Here is an 18,447-nt window from a genome sequence, read left to right as displayed (position 1 = left end):
CGGTATTTTTTTTTTCTTTTTGTCTTTAAATGATTATAAAGAGAAAGTTCTATCCTTACTGGTCCTAAAATTGCTAATGAATTACCTCTACATCTTAACATTAAATACATAACACCTACAACTACTCACTAAAGAGAGAGTGAGATATAGAGAAGGGCAAAACGACAAAAGGAGAGTGAGAGGGGGGGAAATGTGAAAATTACCAACCAAGAAGTGTATAGACCACTACACTGGTATCAAGACAGCACTCTTTTACAAGCTAAAGTCATAATCTTTTTTTTTTCTGTTGTTTTCTTAATTTTTTACACTACTGAAATACAATGATCAAAATAAAATTACTGAATGAAGTGACAGGGAATGAAAAGAAACAATTGATAAATACAGTACATAATACCTGTATTATTGTCATTGTTATATTTAGTATAATCATTAACATCCACAAAAATATTGATAAAAATCCATCCCTATTTAAATTCAAAACATGTTCGGGATAATTTTCTTTCTTTCTTTTTTGCACGTTTTTTTTTTTTTTTTTTAACAGCTCAAACAGTTAGCACAAAGTTCTTCTTGTCTTATTATTATTATTTTTTTTAATCATATTACTTTTATCACGTCTCCTTCTTGAGAAGGAATCCAGCATTCCGCCTCACCTGTTAGTTTAGTCAAATGAACAAAAAAACTACAAAACAATTAAATAAAGAAAAATAAAACATTTTCAACAAGACCAAATAACAGCATACATCAGTCAATTCATATTTCTAAATGCCATTTGTGTCTCATCAAATCCAGTCCCCACATGTACAACAAATGTGTGTAGCAGCTACTGGTTTCAATCAGTTTCAGTGTTTCTGAGGAAATGAACTATTGCTACCAATAAACTCATCCGTCATCTCTCATATTCTAGAATAAAATCCCTGGAAAGAGATTATTTAAAAGTACAGTCTTTGAATCAATGCAAGCCAAGACTCCAGATTCGTAAGTGTTATCCTGCTTCCACAGCGGTCCTTCACATGACCCATGTTAGAGACTGTCAGTTCACATGTGCAAATAGAAAATGATAAATTCTCTCTCACAGTGCAATGATTTATTTAACTTCAAAACAACACTTTAATATCTTTTTCAATATCTGTCTCAGGCTAAAATAAATTAATTTGTAATCTCCTTTAAAGTAATTCTCACAGGAATGAGGTAATGGTAGAAAAGATGTGTTTTTCCTAATCGTTGAGCAATTTCGAAACGTTTGGAAATATTGCCTTTTTTTATTCAAATCGTTCCGTGGAAAAATCTCAAAACACATGTACACTCGTCGGGAAAAAGAAGCTCATACTAGAATGCGAAATGAAATGCTACCATGAAATGTCTCGATACTGTTTGAAATCACAATCATGTGTGCTTTGGATTTTGTGGTGATTTGTTTTCTTTTGTTACAATGCTGATTTAAAGTATATTCTTTTCGTAAGCTGTGCACATTTTAACGCACTATCTAATCCATATGCTGGTATTACACCTGCACAGTTGCAAAGCCGACGGTATTTACAAAGCGAGCTAACAGTGTTTGATTGAGTTTCGTCCGTACTGGGGTAAATCATGGCCTTTGTGCTACAGATGGACCTCAGTTACTGCACTGAGTCTCGAAGATAATTTTCCACTGACATATTTCAGCTTGCGCACAATCCAACCTCTATGACACCATCACAAAAATATGGTTCTCTCTCAGAAACAGATTGATGCAGTGAATACAATAATATATACATTTTCAGAATTCTTTTCTTTTTAAATCTCATTGCACAAAGTATTAAAAGGAAAACTTTTTCTCTCTTTTTTTTTTCCATCGACAACAAAAATGACATTTATAAAAAAGGACTGTGAAAATATTGTAGTCCTCTTATTGCCCAAAATAGGTAATCATGGTTAACAAGACATCACAATAAACATAGAACAGAGCTACTAAAATTTTTTTTTGAGTTACCCAACTCATTGCGGTTTAGGCTTGAATTAAAAAATGTCACCTTTCAATCCGGTTTCTTCCGGGAAATGTGATAGACGAGGGCTGTGAAATGACTCTGCTATTGGAATATCACTACCTCAAAAAAAAAAAAAAAATGTTATGTTTACATAGTCGCTCTCATCAGAGAACATTCAAGAACAACAAAGAACATCTAGAGACTCAGATAAACGTTGGTTGATTCAACGTGTACACAATAAAAGATGGAGAGAAATAAAAACGCTTCTAAAAGGAAAAACAATAAAGGAAAAAATATATAATCCTCATTTAAGGTCAGGGCTACACTAGGATAAAATATTCAAAAGCCAGGTTTTCAGTATAGTACAGCAGATTGTTTAGTTGTTGTTTTTTTTTCTTCTTCTTTCTGAGATGATTCTGACATTTCGGTTTGTTCTTCGTGTGGCGCCATCTCAGCTTTAGATTCCCATTCAGCGCTGTAGTGCTTGAAGTTTAATGGCCTTTACCTGTACACAGAACCAATTAGAAACTCCGACCAGTCTTCCCCGGGCCTCCTGTTAAACTCTGCTGAAACAAACAGAGAAGTTGCTCAAAACTGGCACATACTGTACTTTCAGTTGTGTGTGTAAAATGTGCTGCATCTGAGCCTTGCTGGTGACATCATAATCTTAACTCCATGAACCTTGTCACTACCAGCCACAAGTCTGACCACCAAATGTGTTTCTCATTAACTTCAAATCAATTTGTTTACAAATACACTACTGTTCAAAAGCTTGGCGTCAGTTAGATTTTATGCAGGGAAAAAATCAGAAGTGACAGTGAAGACATTTATAATTCTACAAAATACTTATATTTGAAATATCTTTTTTAACCTTCCTTACATTAAATAATCCTGAAAAAAAAAACTTAAAAAAAAATTGATAATAGTGATAAAAATAAACGTTTCTTGAGCCTTAAATCAGCATATTAGAATGATTTCTGAAGGATCATGTGAAGACTGGAGTAATGATGCTGAAAATTCAGCTTTGACATCACAGAAATAAATTACATTTGAAAATAAATTAACTATAAAAACATTTATTTTAACTTGTTATATATTTTACAATATTACCGTTATAACTCTATTTTGATCAAATTAATGCAGGCTTGGTGAGCATAAGAGAGTTTATTAAAAATAAGTTATGTTTAAAAAAAACACACATTTGAACAGTAGTATAAATTGTGTATGTATTCCTATTATTATTATTTTTTTTCAAAACTAATATTTTTATAAGAAAACGGATTTTACTTTCAAAATCTTATTTATTTGTTTAAAATGTAACTGTTCATTTGTTTTTAAATGGGTGAGTTGGGCTGGAAAGTGTCAAGCATATAAATGAACAACTTCAATGCTATTTAAAAGCAATCAATGTTGTCTTTGATTTAGTTTTATTCTAAAACAAGGAAAATATTAACAAAGAATTAGCAAATGTGTCTAAACTTTCAGTTAGTGCTTCATAAATCTTTCTAACATTTTGTAAAATTCACATGAATTTCAAATACAATTGTGCTTTGTTAAACAGTTTTTTTTTTTACAATAAAACCAAGGTTTTTAATAGTACATATCGACTTCGGAATTGAAGCTTCTAACCGTACATAGAAAATCTAGTAAACCATGTATTGATTCAGTCTGGCTGAAAGTTTGCTGCCGACAGCTTTAAATTGAAGTAGACATGTTATATCGTCAGAATCACTCCACCGTCAGCATCTTTTTATTACAAGCTTTGGTCGTTTAGGCTCAGATACAGAACACATTGGCACTTTTATGTGAACCCATCTTATCTACACGGGGTTCAGGCATCGACACAAAACATATGTTAGTGTTTCAAGCATGCAGAAACTCTTCAGATGTCCATCCAACCAGGAAATGACAAGTTAAAAACCTGCTTCTGCAATATCTCTCTGCTGCTGTTGCTTTCTCTGACTGCTAATGTGTGCTTCAATCAAACATTTGGAGAATCCATACAGATGGAGCGATTCTACCTTCTCATTAAATCAATCATCCGTTTTGCCTTGAGGACAAAATGAGAAGCTCTTTAGGAAGATTATGGGTGACAAACTGCAGTCCGCAGGCCTCTTATCCAGACGACAGGTCACAGGTAAATGCCATGGAGCCACAGAGTCTGGCGTAATCGCACTTGATGCATCACCGCAATTGAAAAAAAAAAAAAAAACGGTCTGGGTGCAAATATTAGCTAAGTATAGGGGAAGGATTTTGACCGAATAAATGCGCATCCACTTATCCACACATACCGCATTTAAATAAGCAAGTCATCTCCGATTTAGCCATATCTGGCATTTCAGCATATACTCAAAAATCACCTTTAAGTCCTTAAGACCTAGCTATAGAAGCACAGTGATTACGGAAACAGCGCCTTATCCAAAAAACCCGATGAATTACATCAGTCAACAGATTCTCAGCAAAGAGGGCTCGCTTCCAGGTGCACGCTAATCAAAGCCGCAACACCTGTGCATAATATCCAAATACAGCACTTCATAGAGGATACGAGTCGATGTGTGTTGGGAGCGCAGTGCCACGGCTGTCGCAATCCAACTATGGCAGTGAAAGAAAGCAACTGCACAGTTTTGAGTAGACCCGCTCGCAGACATCATGCATTAAAAGTAACAGTCGAATGACAGACAGGCAGGTGGAGGATAAAGGAGGAACTAGTGATAAAAAGTAATGGGGCAAACATGTAGCTGCCACACTTATGGTGTTTGCGAAGCAGGAAACACTTTTCAAGGCTTTCAAAGGGCTTCAAAATGTGTAATAAATAATAAAATAGATTTTCAATAAGAGATACGACTTCTGAAAACCAGGTTGTTGCATATGAAGTTTAAATTTCCTTGTCTAAATTGTAAAAGCCCTGTAAAAGCCTACGGTGTTGAGGGAAAAAAAACACTACACAGCTTCAATGTAAACTCATCTGAGAGGGAATCAAAATGAATGGGCAGATGGAACAGGAAGATAGTAGTGAACAGATACAAAATTTTGACAAAATATATATATATATATTTCATAAATGATACAGAGTATCTACCTCAAGTGAGATGGCAACCAACCACCTGTTAGGTTTCAATGGTATCCATTTGTAAAAGCTGTGGCAATCAAAGGACCCTAAAAGTGTACAGTTATTAATGGTGTCAGTATGCATTCTGAGTGAAAAGGCTAATATGTCTATCACTCGGAAGTCATTTCAATCATTGCATGTGTTGCTAGCATGAATGAATGTTATCTATCATCTTTAAAGATCAGTCCACATCCTTTCCTCAGTCTGATCTAGTTGAACAGCAGGGGAGAGCAAGAATAACTGTAACACTCAGTAAATCTAATAATAGGTCATAACTTAATGCACATTACACTCAATTGTGCCCAGAGTTTAACATCTGAATGACTTGTATCAAGCATCAAATTGTAGTGAAAAGATGTTTTGTCTATGTGACCTTCTTTTAAAGACTTTTAAAGACTGCATGACTGTAACATTGCAATAATTATTTCCTGTTTTTGCAAACTACTAGAACCACCGAAGTGGTACACCTTTGTACCTTATTTACCTTTAAAACCTGATTATCCCTTTAAACAAATATCTCTCCTTTAGTGCTGATGTTTTTTTAACCAATTAAAAAAATCATACTAAAACATAATACAGATTACAGAATAACAGTAGACTGTCAATTACATAAACTATAATTATTCACATAACTAAGTTTTTAATTTTCTGTAATATTTATCACATATCATTATTTCAAATTACAGTATGCAGCAAAATGTACTCATTATTGAACATTCTCAATCAATCTCAATTAACTTTTATATTTAATTGCTGGACATCATAGATATGAGGTTAATTGAGGCTAAAAATCTTCAGGAAAAGAGCAAAAAAAAAAAAACAACAACAAAAAGGTCTTACATTTACTCCTGCTCCCCATTTAAATCTTTTACTGCCAAACAATGAAAAGAAATATGCAAATTTCAAAGAACAAGAGAATGGAAAGTATGCTGTTGTAAGAGAAAACATATTTGATTTTTTTTCCAACAAAGATCAAGTAATTGCATAGAATCATTTACATTCATGCCAACAATAACAACATTAATGAATTTATCTGAAATCACAATTCATGCAGGAAACCTAAGCGAGAGACATATGCTGTCAGAAGTCACACAGAAGCCTCAATCTGAGCAGGAAAACTGTGAACTTCATGTGTGTCAGGCTCCGGTCCAAACACTGAGGAACCTAAACATTGGCCAGATGTGTCCACCTTTTTTCTAACAAGCCTAGTGCATTTTTAATTATGGAAGACACTTCAGGTTATGGTAAGTTACACTCAAAAAGCATATCATTTCAAATCATAAAGCTGCACTACAAATGATCCTTATCCTTATCTATCTGTTTGACTGAATGAGTTGTACATTTTCCTACATGTTCTATTTTCAGACGTCAGAAGAATAACTTAACGCTTAGTATTTTAATGTGACATAAGAAGAATGTCTATGGTGAGAGCTCTTTACAATTTTTTTCCTCCTGGTTATGTTCTTTCTTCCCTTATATTCAGCCGTAACAGTATGAAAAAGGAAAACTGCGCATTTGTGGTCTGTTCTCCCGTTTTTAATTTACGATACATCCCATGAATTATTCACTGGAATGCACGAAGAATCTCTCATTTTTCTGCCCCAAAATCCTAATGTGTCTTTCCAAGTTTGTTTTCACACGGATGCTTTAAATATAATTGTCTTCTCTTTGCGCTTCTAATCCCTGTTAGCAGTGTTTACTGGAATAGTTCTAAAGCAGGTAAATATAATGTTGAAATGATAGAAATAACTGAAATATTATCACCCAATGTTGATGTACATTTCTGATAAGGGCAACATACTGTATAGACATATATCCACAGTGATATTTAACACGTCTGTAATACTGCTGCAATAATCAAGATTTTGGGGTTATTCTTGGTCTTTTGGAAGTCATTTTTTAATGCTTTAACAATTTGAAATGTCCTTTTAATATTCAATGGTTGAAGGGTGAGTAGAATAATGGCACCTTATTGTACGCAGTTAGAAGAAAATGCTTATTATTTTGTTCACAGACTGTTTACAGTTTAACAGAAGTTTCTCCCATATGTTGAGCAAAGCGTCATGGGGCGTAAGAAAATGGTGGATACATTTATAGAAAGAAATCTTTTGTAAAAAAGCTTTTCAGTTTGTGAGGACGCTTCAGAGGCTAACAGAAACAGCAGTTCATGTCAGACAGCTCAAGAAAAAAAGTCTTTCTTCCTCTAGAACACTGTCAATCACTAGTGAGATGTTCTGAGGGTTTGAGGCCAACCTAAATTTGACTCTATTTAGGTTAGAAAAACTCCATCTGAAAGTCAAGCGCAAGGTGACATTGTTATTCTGAAATTCCCATTTAGATTTAATGAGTGCCCGGTCTGTTTTGCAAACTGTACTTAAGGGCAAGAGAGAGAGAGAGAGAGAGAGAGAGAGAGAGAGCGAGAGCGATAGAGAGAGAGAGAGATAGAGAGAGCGATAGAAAGAGAGATAGAGAGAGAGAGAGAAATAATTTGCTTTTCCTCACAAACAAGGGATTGGAGGGGCATTGAAAGCAGAATGAATAAGAGGTGTGTGCAGAAAGGCAATAAACAGTGTCCTCACATACAAAGGCTCTTATTCATTTTTTCAGCAGATCTGGACGATGGTTAAAAAAATGGCTGGAGCCGTTAATTCCCTCAGCAGTTTGTGATTTTTAGTGCAAGTCGGCCCTGCTCCTTTTCTCTTCCGCCAACTCCTGCTCCATTAAAAACTATAATGCATGGTAGGAATAATGAATGTCTATGGCTTCAGAGTGCAAGACAACATATTCTTATGACAGGGTTTCTCATAAGAGTTGATTATCACCTTATTGATTAAACATATGCACTTTGTGTGGGGGACCTTTCAAAGGCTGCCCATCATCTGCTTGAAAAATAAAAAAGCCATTGTGGGTTGAAAACAAAATACAGGGTTGAAAATGAGAGAAGAACTAATTGTGAGATTTCTGTCCTCCGGGCTGGCACATGAACAAAAGCACACTGACACATCACACTGCTGCTGACAGCCGGTACAAGTTCACAGTTTGTTATCCTGAAGCTGACAGAGAGAGAGGAATGCAGAAATGTTAGCAATGCTAAAACCGACGCTATCTAACTTGAGCTATTTGCCAGGGCACCTGCTTAGCACTAATGAGACCATGATTTCACATTTTCAGCCTGTAAAAGGGAGACATTTTTATAGCATTATTCCTGATAATTAGTATGGGTAAAACATGCACATCTATCACACCTTTGGACCCACTGCAACCTAATGCATCTGAGATGATTTTACTTTTTTCACATATATTTGCTTTTTTGATTTCACATACCTGCATATCACACATTCTTTTAGTCCTATTAGTTGGGTTAGAAATATTTATTCCTTCAGAACAAACTTCATTTTAACTATTTTAATTAGCTAATGAATTTATTAGCTAGATAATGTTTAATGTTTCAGAGGGAATTCATTAAATAGTTTCACCACTTTTGTAAAAGGTACTGCAGCGCAAAAAAAGTGAAATTACTGTCATTCTTTTTGTTCAAACATGCCTCATTTATGGGGGACGTCATGCCCTAATGGTTAGAGAGTTGGACTCGCATTCGAAAGATTGTGAGTTCGAGTCTCGGGCCGGCAGGAATTGCAGGTGGGGGGAGTGAATGTACAGTTCTCTCTCCACCTTCAATACCATGACTTAGGTGCCCTTGAGCAAGGCACTGAACCCCCAACTGCTCCCCGGGCGCTGCAGCATAAATGGCTGCCCACTGCTCCGGGTGTGTGTGTGTGTGTTCACTGCTCTGTGTGTGTGCACTTCGGATGGGTTAAATGCAGAGCACGAATTCCGAGCATGGGTCACCATACTTGGCTGTATGTCACTTTACTTTCACTTTTTCTTATAAGCAAATTACAGCAAGATTCTATTTAAATAGAATTTTATTTTGTATGGTGCATGGATCAAGTTGGGTATACAGTAAAAAAAAAAATATTTTCGAAGTTATAAATAAAGATTAGAGTATGTTTTACCAGAAAACACTAGTTCAGTCTTTATATTTTGAAATGTCAATGTGTTTGTTACTTACTGCTTCTTGGTAATTGTTTGTGTAAATCTACTGGACATTATTGAGATGTTTCAAAGCAGTTTTTTTCTGCTACATTTAGGACAGCAAAATTGTGAATTGTGCCATGCAAATTGTATTAAGCACTATTTTGTGGGCGTATTTGCACTATTACCCAATTAATTGAACTGGGGGCTAAAATAAATCTGACATCTAGTGCATCTATAATACTGATATTAATATTATACGATATAAAAATGCTTTTTAAATGATTTTATTAGTGAATTCCTTCTTGATATTTAAAAATATTCAAATAGTTAAAATGTCAAAATTTATTCTACTAGGAATTTTATAAAGCCAATAGCTCACTTTCCAAAAGGAGCTGTCAATCTAGTCTTTTTTCCCTAAAATTACAGCAAAGAAAACTACAATAGCAGCTAGAGTACATGAGTCTAAAAGCCCCAACTCGGCAGGCTGGTGAATGCATCAGGTGGGACAGAACAGAGCAACAATAAGGGAGGTGAATAGGGTACTTACAGCAATGCTGTGTCCGAAGCCGGAGCCGGGCTGGGGACTAGCAGCGCTTATGTAGTTGCCCACGCCGGTGTCCTGGCTGGTGGGGCCGTACAGGTCAGCCACTGGCCCGGGACTGCTGGCTCCATGAAAGGCTCCAGGCCGGGGCGGGTTGGTGCCTGCCGGAGAAGCAGCAGTGGCAACAGTAATGTGAGCAGGGTTGCTAGTCAGGACTGCTGGTGTGTAGTACTACTAACTACACAAGTTTAGCACAAGCATGCACTATAAGCAAAAAAAAGTCATATTTTGAAAGGAAACTGCGTGTGTATGTCTATACTTCCTAAGGTGTTTTAAGAATAGTGGCCTAATGTTGTCTTTATGGTTCATCCAAAAGGTACGAAATGAAAAATAAAGAAGCTGGTCATAAATTCTTGCACATAAACATACACACACATTTTGCATAACTAGTCAGCTATACCTCAAGCTAGCGACTACTGCAGCAAAACATCTCATCATTCATGCAGATGAAAGTACACTTATGTGTGTCGGACACATCTTGCCAGCATTCACATGGCATGCATGCTGCTCAACTATGTTTTAGGTGAGCTGGACTGCTGTGTGATGGAGAGCTATGATATTTTTTTTTTTACCTCTTGAGGGAATTTGTGATGTTTAAATGTGTGAGAGAGAATGAATTGCTTCCTTGCAGGTTCCTTTCATTATCATAACCTCACCCTCTCTCCGCTCCCGTACACTCCTTTTCCCCCAATTTCATATCAAGTGCTCTAAACCCATCCTCCTTCAAATTTGACTGCCGGTTCTCCAGTCCCTTTCTGAAAATTGCACAAGGGATTTTGCCACAACACCCCCTATCTAATCAACACCTGTCATTGAGAAAATGGTCTCTCTCCTCCTCCTCAATTTTTTTTTTTTTAAATATATATGCTGGTGATTATCTGGCAGTTAATGTCAGGGGGCTATCAGGCCTAGCAGCCACCTGGAAACCCAAAAATTGCTGAGGGTGTCTTGGGTAAAACTCGTTGAAGACTGAATCATGGAGTTTCCTCTCCACTGCGAGCGTGACTTTACTTTTGCCGAAACTACATTTGTGTCTGAAAGCAGAAACTGTTGAAGATGAAGCCCGGAAGATGAAATTAGACACTCACCAAGCACAAATTGCAAGTAAAACTGGACTTTAGTGAATAAATAAAATGCTGCTGGGTCAGTTTGCTAGGAAATACAACACAAAACACATTTTAAGTCAAACTGTAAGAACGATAGTTTAACCAGTAACACATTAGTATAGGGACCAATTCTTACTATTAACTAGTTGCTTATTATTATGAACATATTGGCTGTTTATTAGCACTTATAAAGCACATATTCTGCATATTCTATATCCCTAATTCTACTCAATACCCAGACTTAACAAATACCTTACTAACTTTTAAAATCAGCAAATTGGGAGTTTATTGAGGCAAAAGTTGTAGTTAATGGTTTGTTAATAGTGATATTTTGACCTTAAAATAAAGTGTGAGCGTTTAACCCTCGCTGATGTAAGTGACAGAGGCAGTTCTAATCAGTGATGTTGCGATATAGGTTTCCTTCTAACAACTCGTGGAATCAGAAGTTTATCAAAACATTTAATAGTGCTTAAAGGTTTCTCTAGAAAAACCATTAAAAACACAAAACATATGAGAAATTATGTGTTATGTTTTTATGAAAGATGTTTCACAAACATAGAGCTTCACACTGGAAAAGAAATAAGATAGCCAAGATTACTCAGTTGGCAAGAAAACTTTTGTTAACCGAAATCAAGTTGATAAAAATAGAATCTAAAATAGAAATTTTGCAACTAACTGAAATAAGTTTAACCCTCTGGAGTCGATTAACGCGTATGCGCTCAGCTGTCTGCAGCCTTTGTCTGCCCTGATCTTCATTTACAAACACGTCATTGAAATGAACTGTAACTCCTTGAATACTAGAAATATACTTCAATATTAAAAAAGCTTGACATGTCTACTTTTAAACTAAACATGTGCCGCCAAAAACAAGTATTCTGTGATAAAGTAATCCATATGAAAACAACGCGATTTCCGTTTTTCACGTCTCCCTTCATTATATCTAATGTGACCACGCCCCCGCACTGAACGCGCTATTCAGATTCAAACTGAAGCGCGCGGCTTGAATACGCCCACACAGAAGAAAAAGCAGCGAGACTGTTCTTCAAGTTTTTTTATTTTACTGTTTGCTTCGTGATGAGAGGAATAAGACATAATTCACCCCAAAAAGATGTGATGTGGTTGAGGATTTGAGAAATGGATTCCCTCAGAAAAAAAAAGAATGAAGCACTTTATTCAGCAGAGATCATAAACATGAGTAAGTCTCTTTTTATTTATTTATATACTTGTACTAGTTTTCACATAACGTGTTAACATGAGTAAGTCTCTTTTTATTTATTTATATACTTGTACTAGTTTTCACATAACGTGTTAACATGAGTAAGTCTCTTTTTATTTATTTATATACTTGTACTAGTTTTCACATAACGTGTTAACATGAGTAAGTCTCTTTTTATTTATTTATATACTTGTACTAGTTTTCACATAACGTATAAACATTTTACTAGTTAGACTTTTTCCAAAGACTTTTTCCAAACTATAATTCCTGACTAAATGTATAATCAAGTGAAATATTATGAAGTTTCAATAACAATATACAATACTATACCATTCAAAAGCTTGATGTAAATAAAATAAATGTAACAAATAAAGATAACTGTAACAAATGTAATAAACAATGCTGTTCTTTCAATTTATTCCCCCTAAAAAATAGTCTCAGCTCTTTTCAACATTAATAATACAACCCGAATTCCGGAAAAGTTGGGACGTTTTTTAAATTTTAATAAAATGAAAACTAAAGGAATTTCAAATCACATGAGCCAATATTTTATTCACAATAGAACATAGATAACGTAGCAAATGTTTAAACTGAGAAATTTTACACTTTTATCCACTTAATTAGCTCATTTAAAATTTAATGCCTGCTACAGGTCTCAAACAAGTTGGCACGGGGGCAACAAATGGCTAAAAAAGCAAGCAGTTTTGAAAAGATTCAGCTGGGAGAACATCTAGTGATTAATTGAGTTAATTGATATCAGGTCTGTAACATGATTAGCTATAAAAGCTTTGTCTTAGAGAAGCAGAATCTCTCAGAAGTAAAGATGGGCAGAGGCTCTCCAATCTGTGAAAGACTGCGTAAAAAAATTGTGGAAAACTTTAAAAACAATGTTCCTCAACGTCAAATTGCAAAGGCTTTGCAAATCTCATCATCTAGAGTGCATAACATCATCAAAAGATTCAGAGAAACTGGAGAAATCTCTGTGCGTAAGGGACAAGGCCGGAGACCTTTATTGGATGCCCGTGGTCTTCGGGCTCTCAGACGACACTGCATCACTCATCGGCATGATTGTGTCAATGACATTACTAAATGGGCCCAGGAATACTTTCAGAAACCATTGTCGGTAAACACAATCCGCCGTGCCATCAGCAGATGCCAACTAAAGCTCTATCATGCAAAAAGGAAGCCATATGTGAACATGGTCCAGAAGCGCCGTCGTGTCCTGTGGGCCAAGGCTCATTTAAAATGGACTATTTCAAAGTGGAATAGTGTTTTATGGTCAGACGAGTCCAAATTTGACATTCTTGTTGGAAATCACGGACGCCGTGTCCTCCGGGCTAAAGAGGAGGGAGACCTTCCAGCATGTTATCAGCGTTCAGTTCAAAAGCCAGCATCTCTGATGGTATGGGGGTGCATAAGTGCATACGGTATGGGCAGCTTGCATGTTTTGGAAGGCTCTGTGAATGCTGAAAGGTATATAAAGGTTTTAGAGCAACATATGCTTCCCTCCAAACAACGTCTATTTCAGGGAAGGCCTTGTTTATTTCAGCAGGACAATGCAAAACCACATACTGCAGCTATAATAACAGCATGGCTTCGTCGTAGAAGAGTCCGGGTGCTAACCTGGCCTGCCTGCAGTCCAGATCTTTCACCTATAGAGAACATTTGGCGCATCATTAAACGAAAAATACGTCAAAGACGGCCACGAACTCTTTAGCAGCTGGAAATCTATTTAAGGCAAGAATGGGACCAAATTCCAACAGCAAAACTCCAGCAACTCATAGCCTCAATGCCCAGACGTCTTCAAACTGTTTTGAAAAGAAAAGGAGATGCTACACCATGGTAAACATGCCCCGTCCCAACTATTTTGAGACCTGTAGCAGAAATCAAAATTGAAATGAGCTCATTTTGTGCATAAAATTGTAAACTTTCTCAGTTTAAACATTTGCTATGTTATCTATGTTCTATTGTGAATAAAATATTGGCTCATGTGATTTGAAAGTCTTTGTTTTCATTTTATTAAAATTTAAAAAACGTCCCAACTTTTCCGGAATTCGGGTTGTAATAATAATAATAATGATGATAATAATAATAACAATAAATGTGTTTTTTTTTTTTTAGAAAATAATATTGTTAAAAGGATTTCTGAAGGATTGTGTGGCTGGAGTAATGATGCAAAAAAATTAAGTTTGAAAGTCAGCTTTGATTGTTCCTAATAAACTGTTTAACCTCTTAGCCTGCACCCGACGCCCTCGTCCTGAAAGCTTCTCAACTTGCACGTGTCAGTGTTTATGAATAGATTAAATGAAACTGGACAAATTTAATCTTGACAAACCATGTATCATTATAAAGATCTAAGCCTCTTGCACTCGCAAGTGGATATTAAATTATGTTGTGGGATAATTAAATAGCACTACATTTGCTACCTATAAATAAATAAAAACTAAAGCTGAACTAAAACTAAAGCTGTAATAAAAATAAATAAATTATAATATTAATAGTAATAAAAAGTAATATATAAAAAAAACAACATATATATTATAGTACATAAATACTATATTGCCGCCAGCCATATCACCCTGGAGCCCAAGAACGGTTGCCCACTGAAGCTAAACAGGGCTGAGCCTGGTCAGTACCTGGATGGGAGACCTCCTGGAAAAACTAGTTTGCTGCTGGAAGAGGTGCTAGTGAGGCCAGTGCTCACCCTGAGGTCTGTGTGGGTCCTAGTACCCCAGTGTAGTGATGGGGACACTATACGATCAACAAGCACCGTCCTTCGAATGAGACGTTAAACCGAGGTCCTGACTCTCTGTGGTCATTAAAAATCCCAGGAAGTCTTTTGAAAAGAGTAGAGGTGTGACCTCTGCATCCTGGCTAAATTCGCTCATTGTCCTCCGACCATCATGGCCTCCTAACAATCCCCATATCTGCTGATTGGCTTCATCACTCTGTCTCCTCTCCACCAGTAAGCTGGTGTGTGGTGGGCGTTCTGGCGCAATATGGCTGCCGTCGCATCTTCCAGGTGGTGGTGGATGGGGAGATACCTCCTCACTATGTAAAGCGCTTTGAGTGCCTAGAAAAGCACTATATAAATGTAAGGAATTATTCTTATTATTATTATAAATAATACGAAATTAACTTGGGGATCCTGACCACAAAGTTTGTTTGCCCAAACTTCTGAACCTAAACACAAATCCACAGAGCAGAAATACTGACAAATGTGTAAAAGAAGCAAGGAGGGGGAAATTACAATTAGCCTAATTATATCAGACCACTTGAGCTATGGCTGCTGTCATTTGCAGACGACCCTTCCATTTCATTGCTGTTGAGAGGCGAATTAAGGTAAATAAAAACAAATGCATGAATTATATTAAATGAACGCTCTCAGAAACTTTGAGGCCCCTTGCTGTGCCATGCTCAATTTTTCTCCTACACACGGCCCTCTATGACACTTCCATTAATAAGCGAATATTAAATCAAGTTCCTCCACAGACGGAGGCCTTCAGATCAGCGCCCATTGAGGGGGGAGTCTATTACTGCAGCAGCCTCCAAAAAACTCAGGAGGGTAAAAGATATCTGTGTGAATGGAATATTAGCCTTCAGGGCTCATGTAAGACAGCAAATATGTTAGATAGGGGGCAATATGCCGCCGTGGGTAAACCGAACGAGGCAGACTCACACAATCCTTCTGCTTTTCACACAAATGAGAACACAGACAACAGGACAGGTGAACAGCTCTACAGTCAGAGCTCTCACTTCTAAATGTCAGTGTTTCAAAATAGCATCAGCTACTTCTAGGGATGAGGGAAAAGCATGCATGTCTGCCTAGATCTGAGTGAAAGGGAAAATGGCTGTCGCCACCTGTTTGCCCACTATAATGTCAAATATTACATTAATAAAATAATTTAGTAATCAATATTTTTGTCTTGTTGTCCAGTAAAAATATTAAAAACATCTTTAAAAGAAAAAGCAATTACTTCAAAAGCAAATTCTATTTAAAAATATAAAAGTAAGCAAACAAAAAATGTATAAGATAAAAAATGCTTTCTTGACAATTATTTCCAGAGAATATATCCTGAAATACATTATTAATGTTTTCAGAATAATTATTTTCAGTACAATTGAGAGATTTATTCTTAATAATAATAAAAACACTGACTAAAATATGCTTAATTCAACATGTATATACTGTATTTTTGAACAACAACAAATTTCTTTTAGATAAATTAATCTCAGATTTATTTATTTTATTTTTTTACTGAAAACAAACAAACAAAACGGATTAAAATGATTTCGGTGGTCAATATGAATTGAGCAAACACATTATGAAAGGCTCTAATAACAGCAGGGTGTCAGACAAATGATGACATGCGTCATAAGTTCTCCTAACTCCTGTCTTAAAATAGTTTTTGAAACGATCTGGATCAAAGCTTACACACTCGAATGAGCTTTTCCCTCGTCAAGAATAAAAAGCTTCTAAAATGGGGGGGGGGGGGGGGGGAGCACACTGTAAGTGACAGGCCTGGTTAGCATCATGTCCTGAGCTGTGATTGACTTCTGTGTTCCCAACAGACCAGCGGTAATAAGACATGTTGATTGTCTTTTATATCTCCAGAAGCCATCAATGGGGATGTGCTCATTAACAGATCAGGAAATTGTTTTTGTAGCTCAATACTGCTGTGAAATGAATTCATACACATTACCATTGTAACGATATCAACCTTCATATTCATCCGGAAGAAGGAGGCGGGAACCGGCGGACAATCAAAAACATTTTAATAACAAAATAAACACAAAACAGCGCACCAGCCCCTCACGGACGACTGGTGCGCATAAAATAAAAACCAAAACACAACTAAAAGCCCAGGCCTGGTCCTCTCTCGTCCTTCACTGTCGTCGCTCCAGTTTTATATCCTTCCATCTCCTCCATGGGCCTCGAGACCGGTGGGACGAACAGGTGTAGTTCATCTCCAATCACTCCCCCGGCCTCGCTCCCATGTCCCTCGGCCCCGCCCCACTCGTCACATACCCCCATCGCCCCTCGCAGGCCGGGGGGTACTCCCGAGACTGCGCTCTACTCCCCCCCCCCCCCTCCCTCCGGGGGGGCCGCTCCCGGGGACCTGCGGGAACCTGGGGGTAGGACAGGCGAGGCGAGAGAAAAGGAGATGGAAGGAGGAGCGACAGAGACGAGAGAGGGGAGAGAGGAAAAAAAAAAAAAAAAAAAATTCCGGTTCCCAGACGCACCGCTGCTCGGCCCTCCACCAGCTGGGTGATCTCCTCCGCGGTGCCTGGCGGTGGCACTGGACGGCCCTCGGCGGACGGCACGACACTCCTCCGCCGCCCGGTGGACGGCGACGGCTCCTCCGGTTTTGGGCAGCCGGCAGGAGTCCCCCGTTCCCTGCTCCTCCCCGTTCCGGCGGAGGCAGCAGGCTCCGGCCACCTGGCGAACGGCGCCGACTCCTCCGCTCCCTCACGGACGGCAGCCGTCTCTCCACATCGTGGGCGGCCGGTAGCGAGCTCGCCCGTCCCCGGCAACTCGCTCCAGTCCACCGCCTCGAGCGTCCATGGCGGCACACTCCTCGCCAGCTCGATGGCACCGCGGATTCACCACAGCGGCGAGGGATCTTCAGCAGCGCGTCCCTCCTTCTCCCGGGCTTCGGCACCACTGTAACGATATCAACCTTCATATTCATCCGGAAGAAGGAGGCGGGAACCGGCGGACAATCAAAAACATTTTAATAACAAAATAAACACAAAACAGCGCACCAGCCCCTCACGGACGACTGGTGCGCATAAAATAAAAACCAAAACACAACTAAAAGCCCAGGCCTGGTCCTCTCTCATCCTTCACTGTCGTCGCTCCAGTTTTATATCCTTCCATCTCCTCCATGGGCCTCGAGACCGGTGGGACGAACAGGTGTAGTTCATCTCCAATCACTCCCCCGGCCTCGCTCCCATGTCCCTCGGCCCCGCCCCACTCGTCACAACCATCTATGATGGATTTATTTCAAAAACTCCTATTATGTGCAATGTGTCTACAGCAAGCAATCAATTAAACTTTAATTTAAAAGAAGAAAAGGAAAGTGTTGCCAAAAGGACACATCTTGGAGGTTAAGTCTATTGCTCACATGGTTGAAAGAAATGTAGAGAACATTATAATCAACAATCATTAATACAGTCAACATTCCTTGGCATTCCCTAACTGAGATCTGAACCACAAACTGTCTAATCCACACATGCCAGTTTATTAGTCATTATCATGGCTCCTGACGGCACCTTTTTTTTTGTTGCTGTTTATTGCCAAGATCTCAAGACTGCCTTCCTTTGAACTACAGGCTACTGAATATAAAGTGGAGCACTACTGTTTTTAAGAGGGCTGAGCATCAGTTCTGTGGTTCACTAGCATGAATCAT

The 18,447-nt window shown here is 37.9% G+C and overlaps 1 protein-coding gene across 8 annotated transcripts in view; it reads right to left on the bottom strand.

Moving 5' to 3' along the window:
- Positions 1-494: 494 nt before the first annotated feature.
- Positions 495-18,447, bottom strand: part of LOC132123564 (RNA-binding protein Musashi homolog 2-like) — a 275,563-nt gene continuing 257,610 nt past the window's right edge. For 6 of the 8 annotated variants that reach the window (XM_059534263.1, XM_059534269.1, XM_059534266.1 and 3 more), the window contains 3 exons: positions 9,659-9,813; positions 5,044-5,120; positions 495-2,527 (listed from right to left, as the gene is read on the bottom strand). In XM_059534263.1, the coding sequence (XP_059390246.1) occupies positions 5,079-5,120; positions 9,659-9,813 (197 nt within the window). In that variant the 3' untranslated portion in view covers positions 495-2,527; positions 5,044-5,078. Of the gene's footprint in view, positions 2,531-5,043; positions 5,121-9,658; positions 9,814-18,447 lie in introns of all 8 variants that reach the window. The other 2 variants (XM_059534264.1, XM_059534265.1) reach the window with 2 other exon arrangements.

The sequence above is a fragment of the Carassius carassius genome, chromosome 41 (genome assembly GCF_963082965.1).
Source record: "Carassius carassius chromosome 41, fCarCar2.1, whole genome shotgun sequence".
Classification (NCBI taxonomy): domain Eukaryota; kingdom Metazoa; phylum Chordata; class Actinopteri; order Cypriniformes; family Cyprinidae; genus Carassius; species Carassius carassius.
Note: the sequence above shows the minus strand (reverse complement) of the source record. Positions and strands in the feature narration are given on the sequence as shown.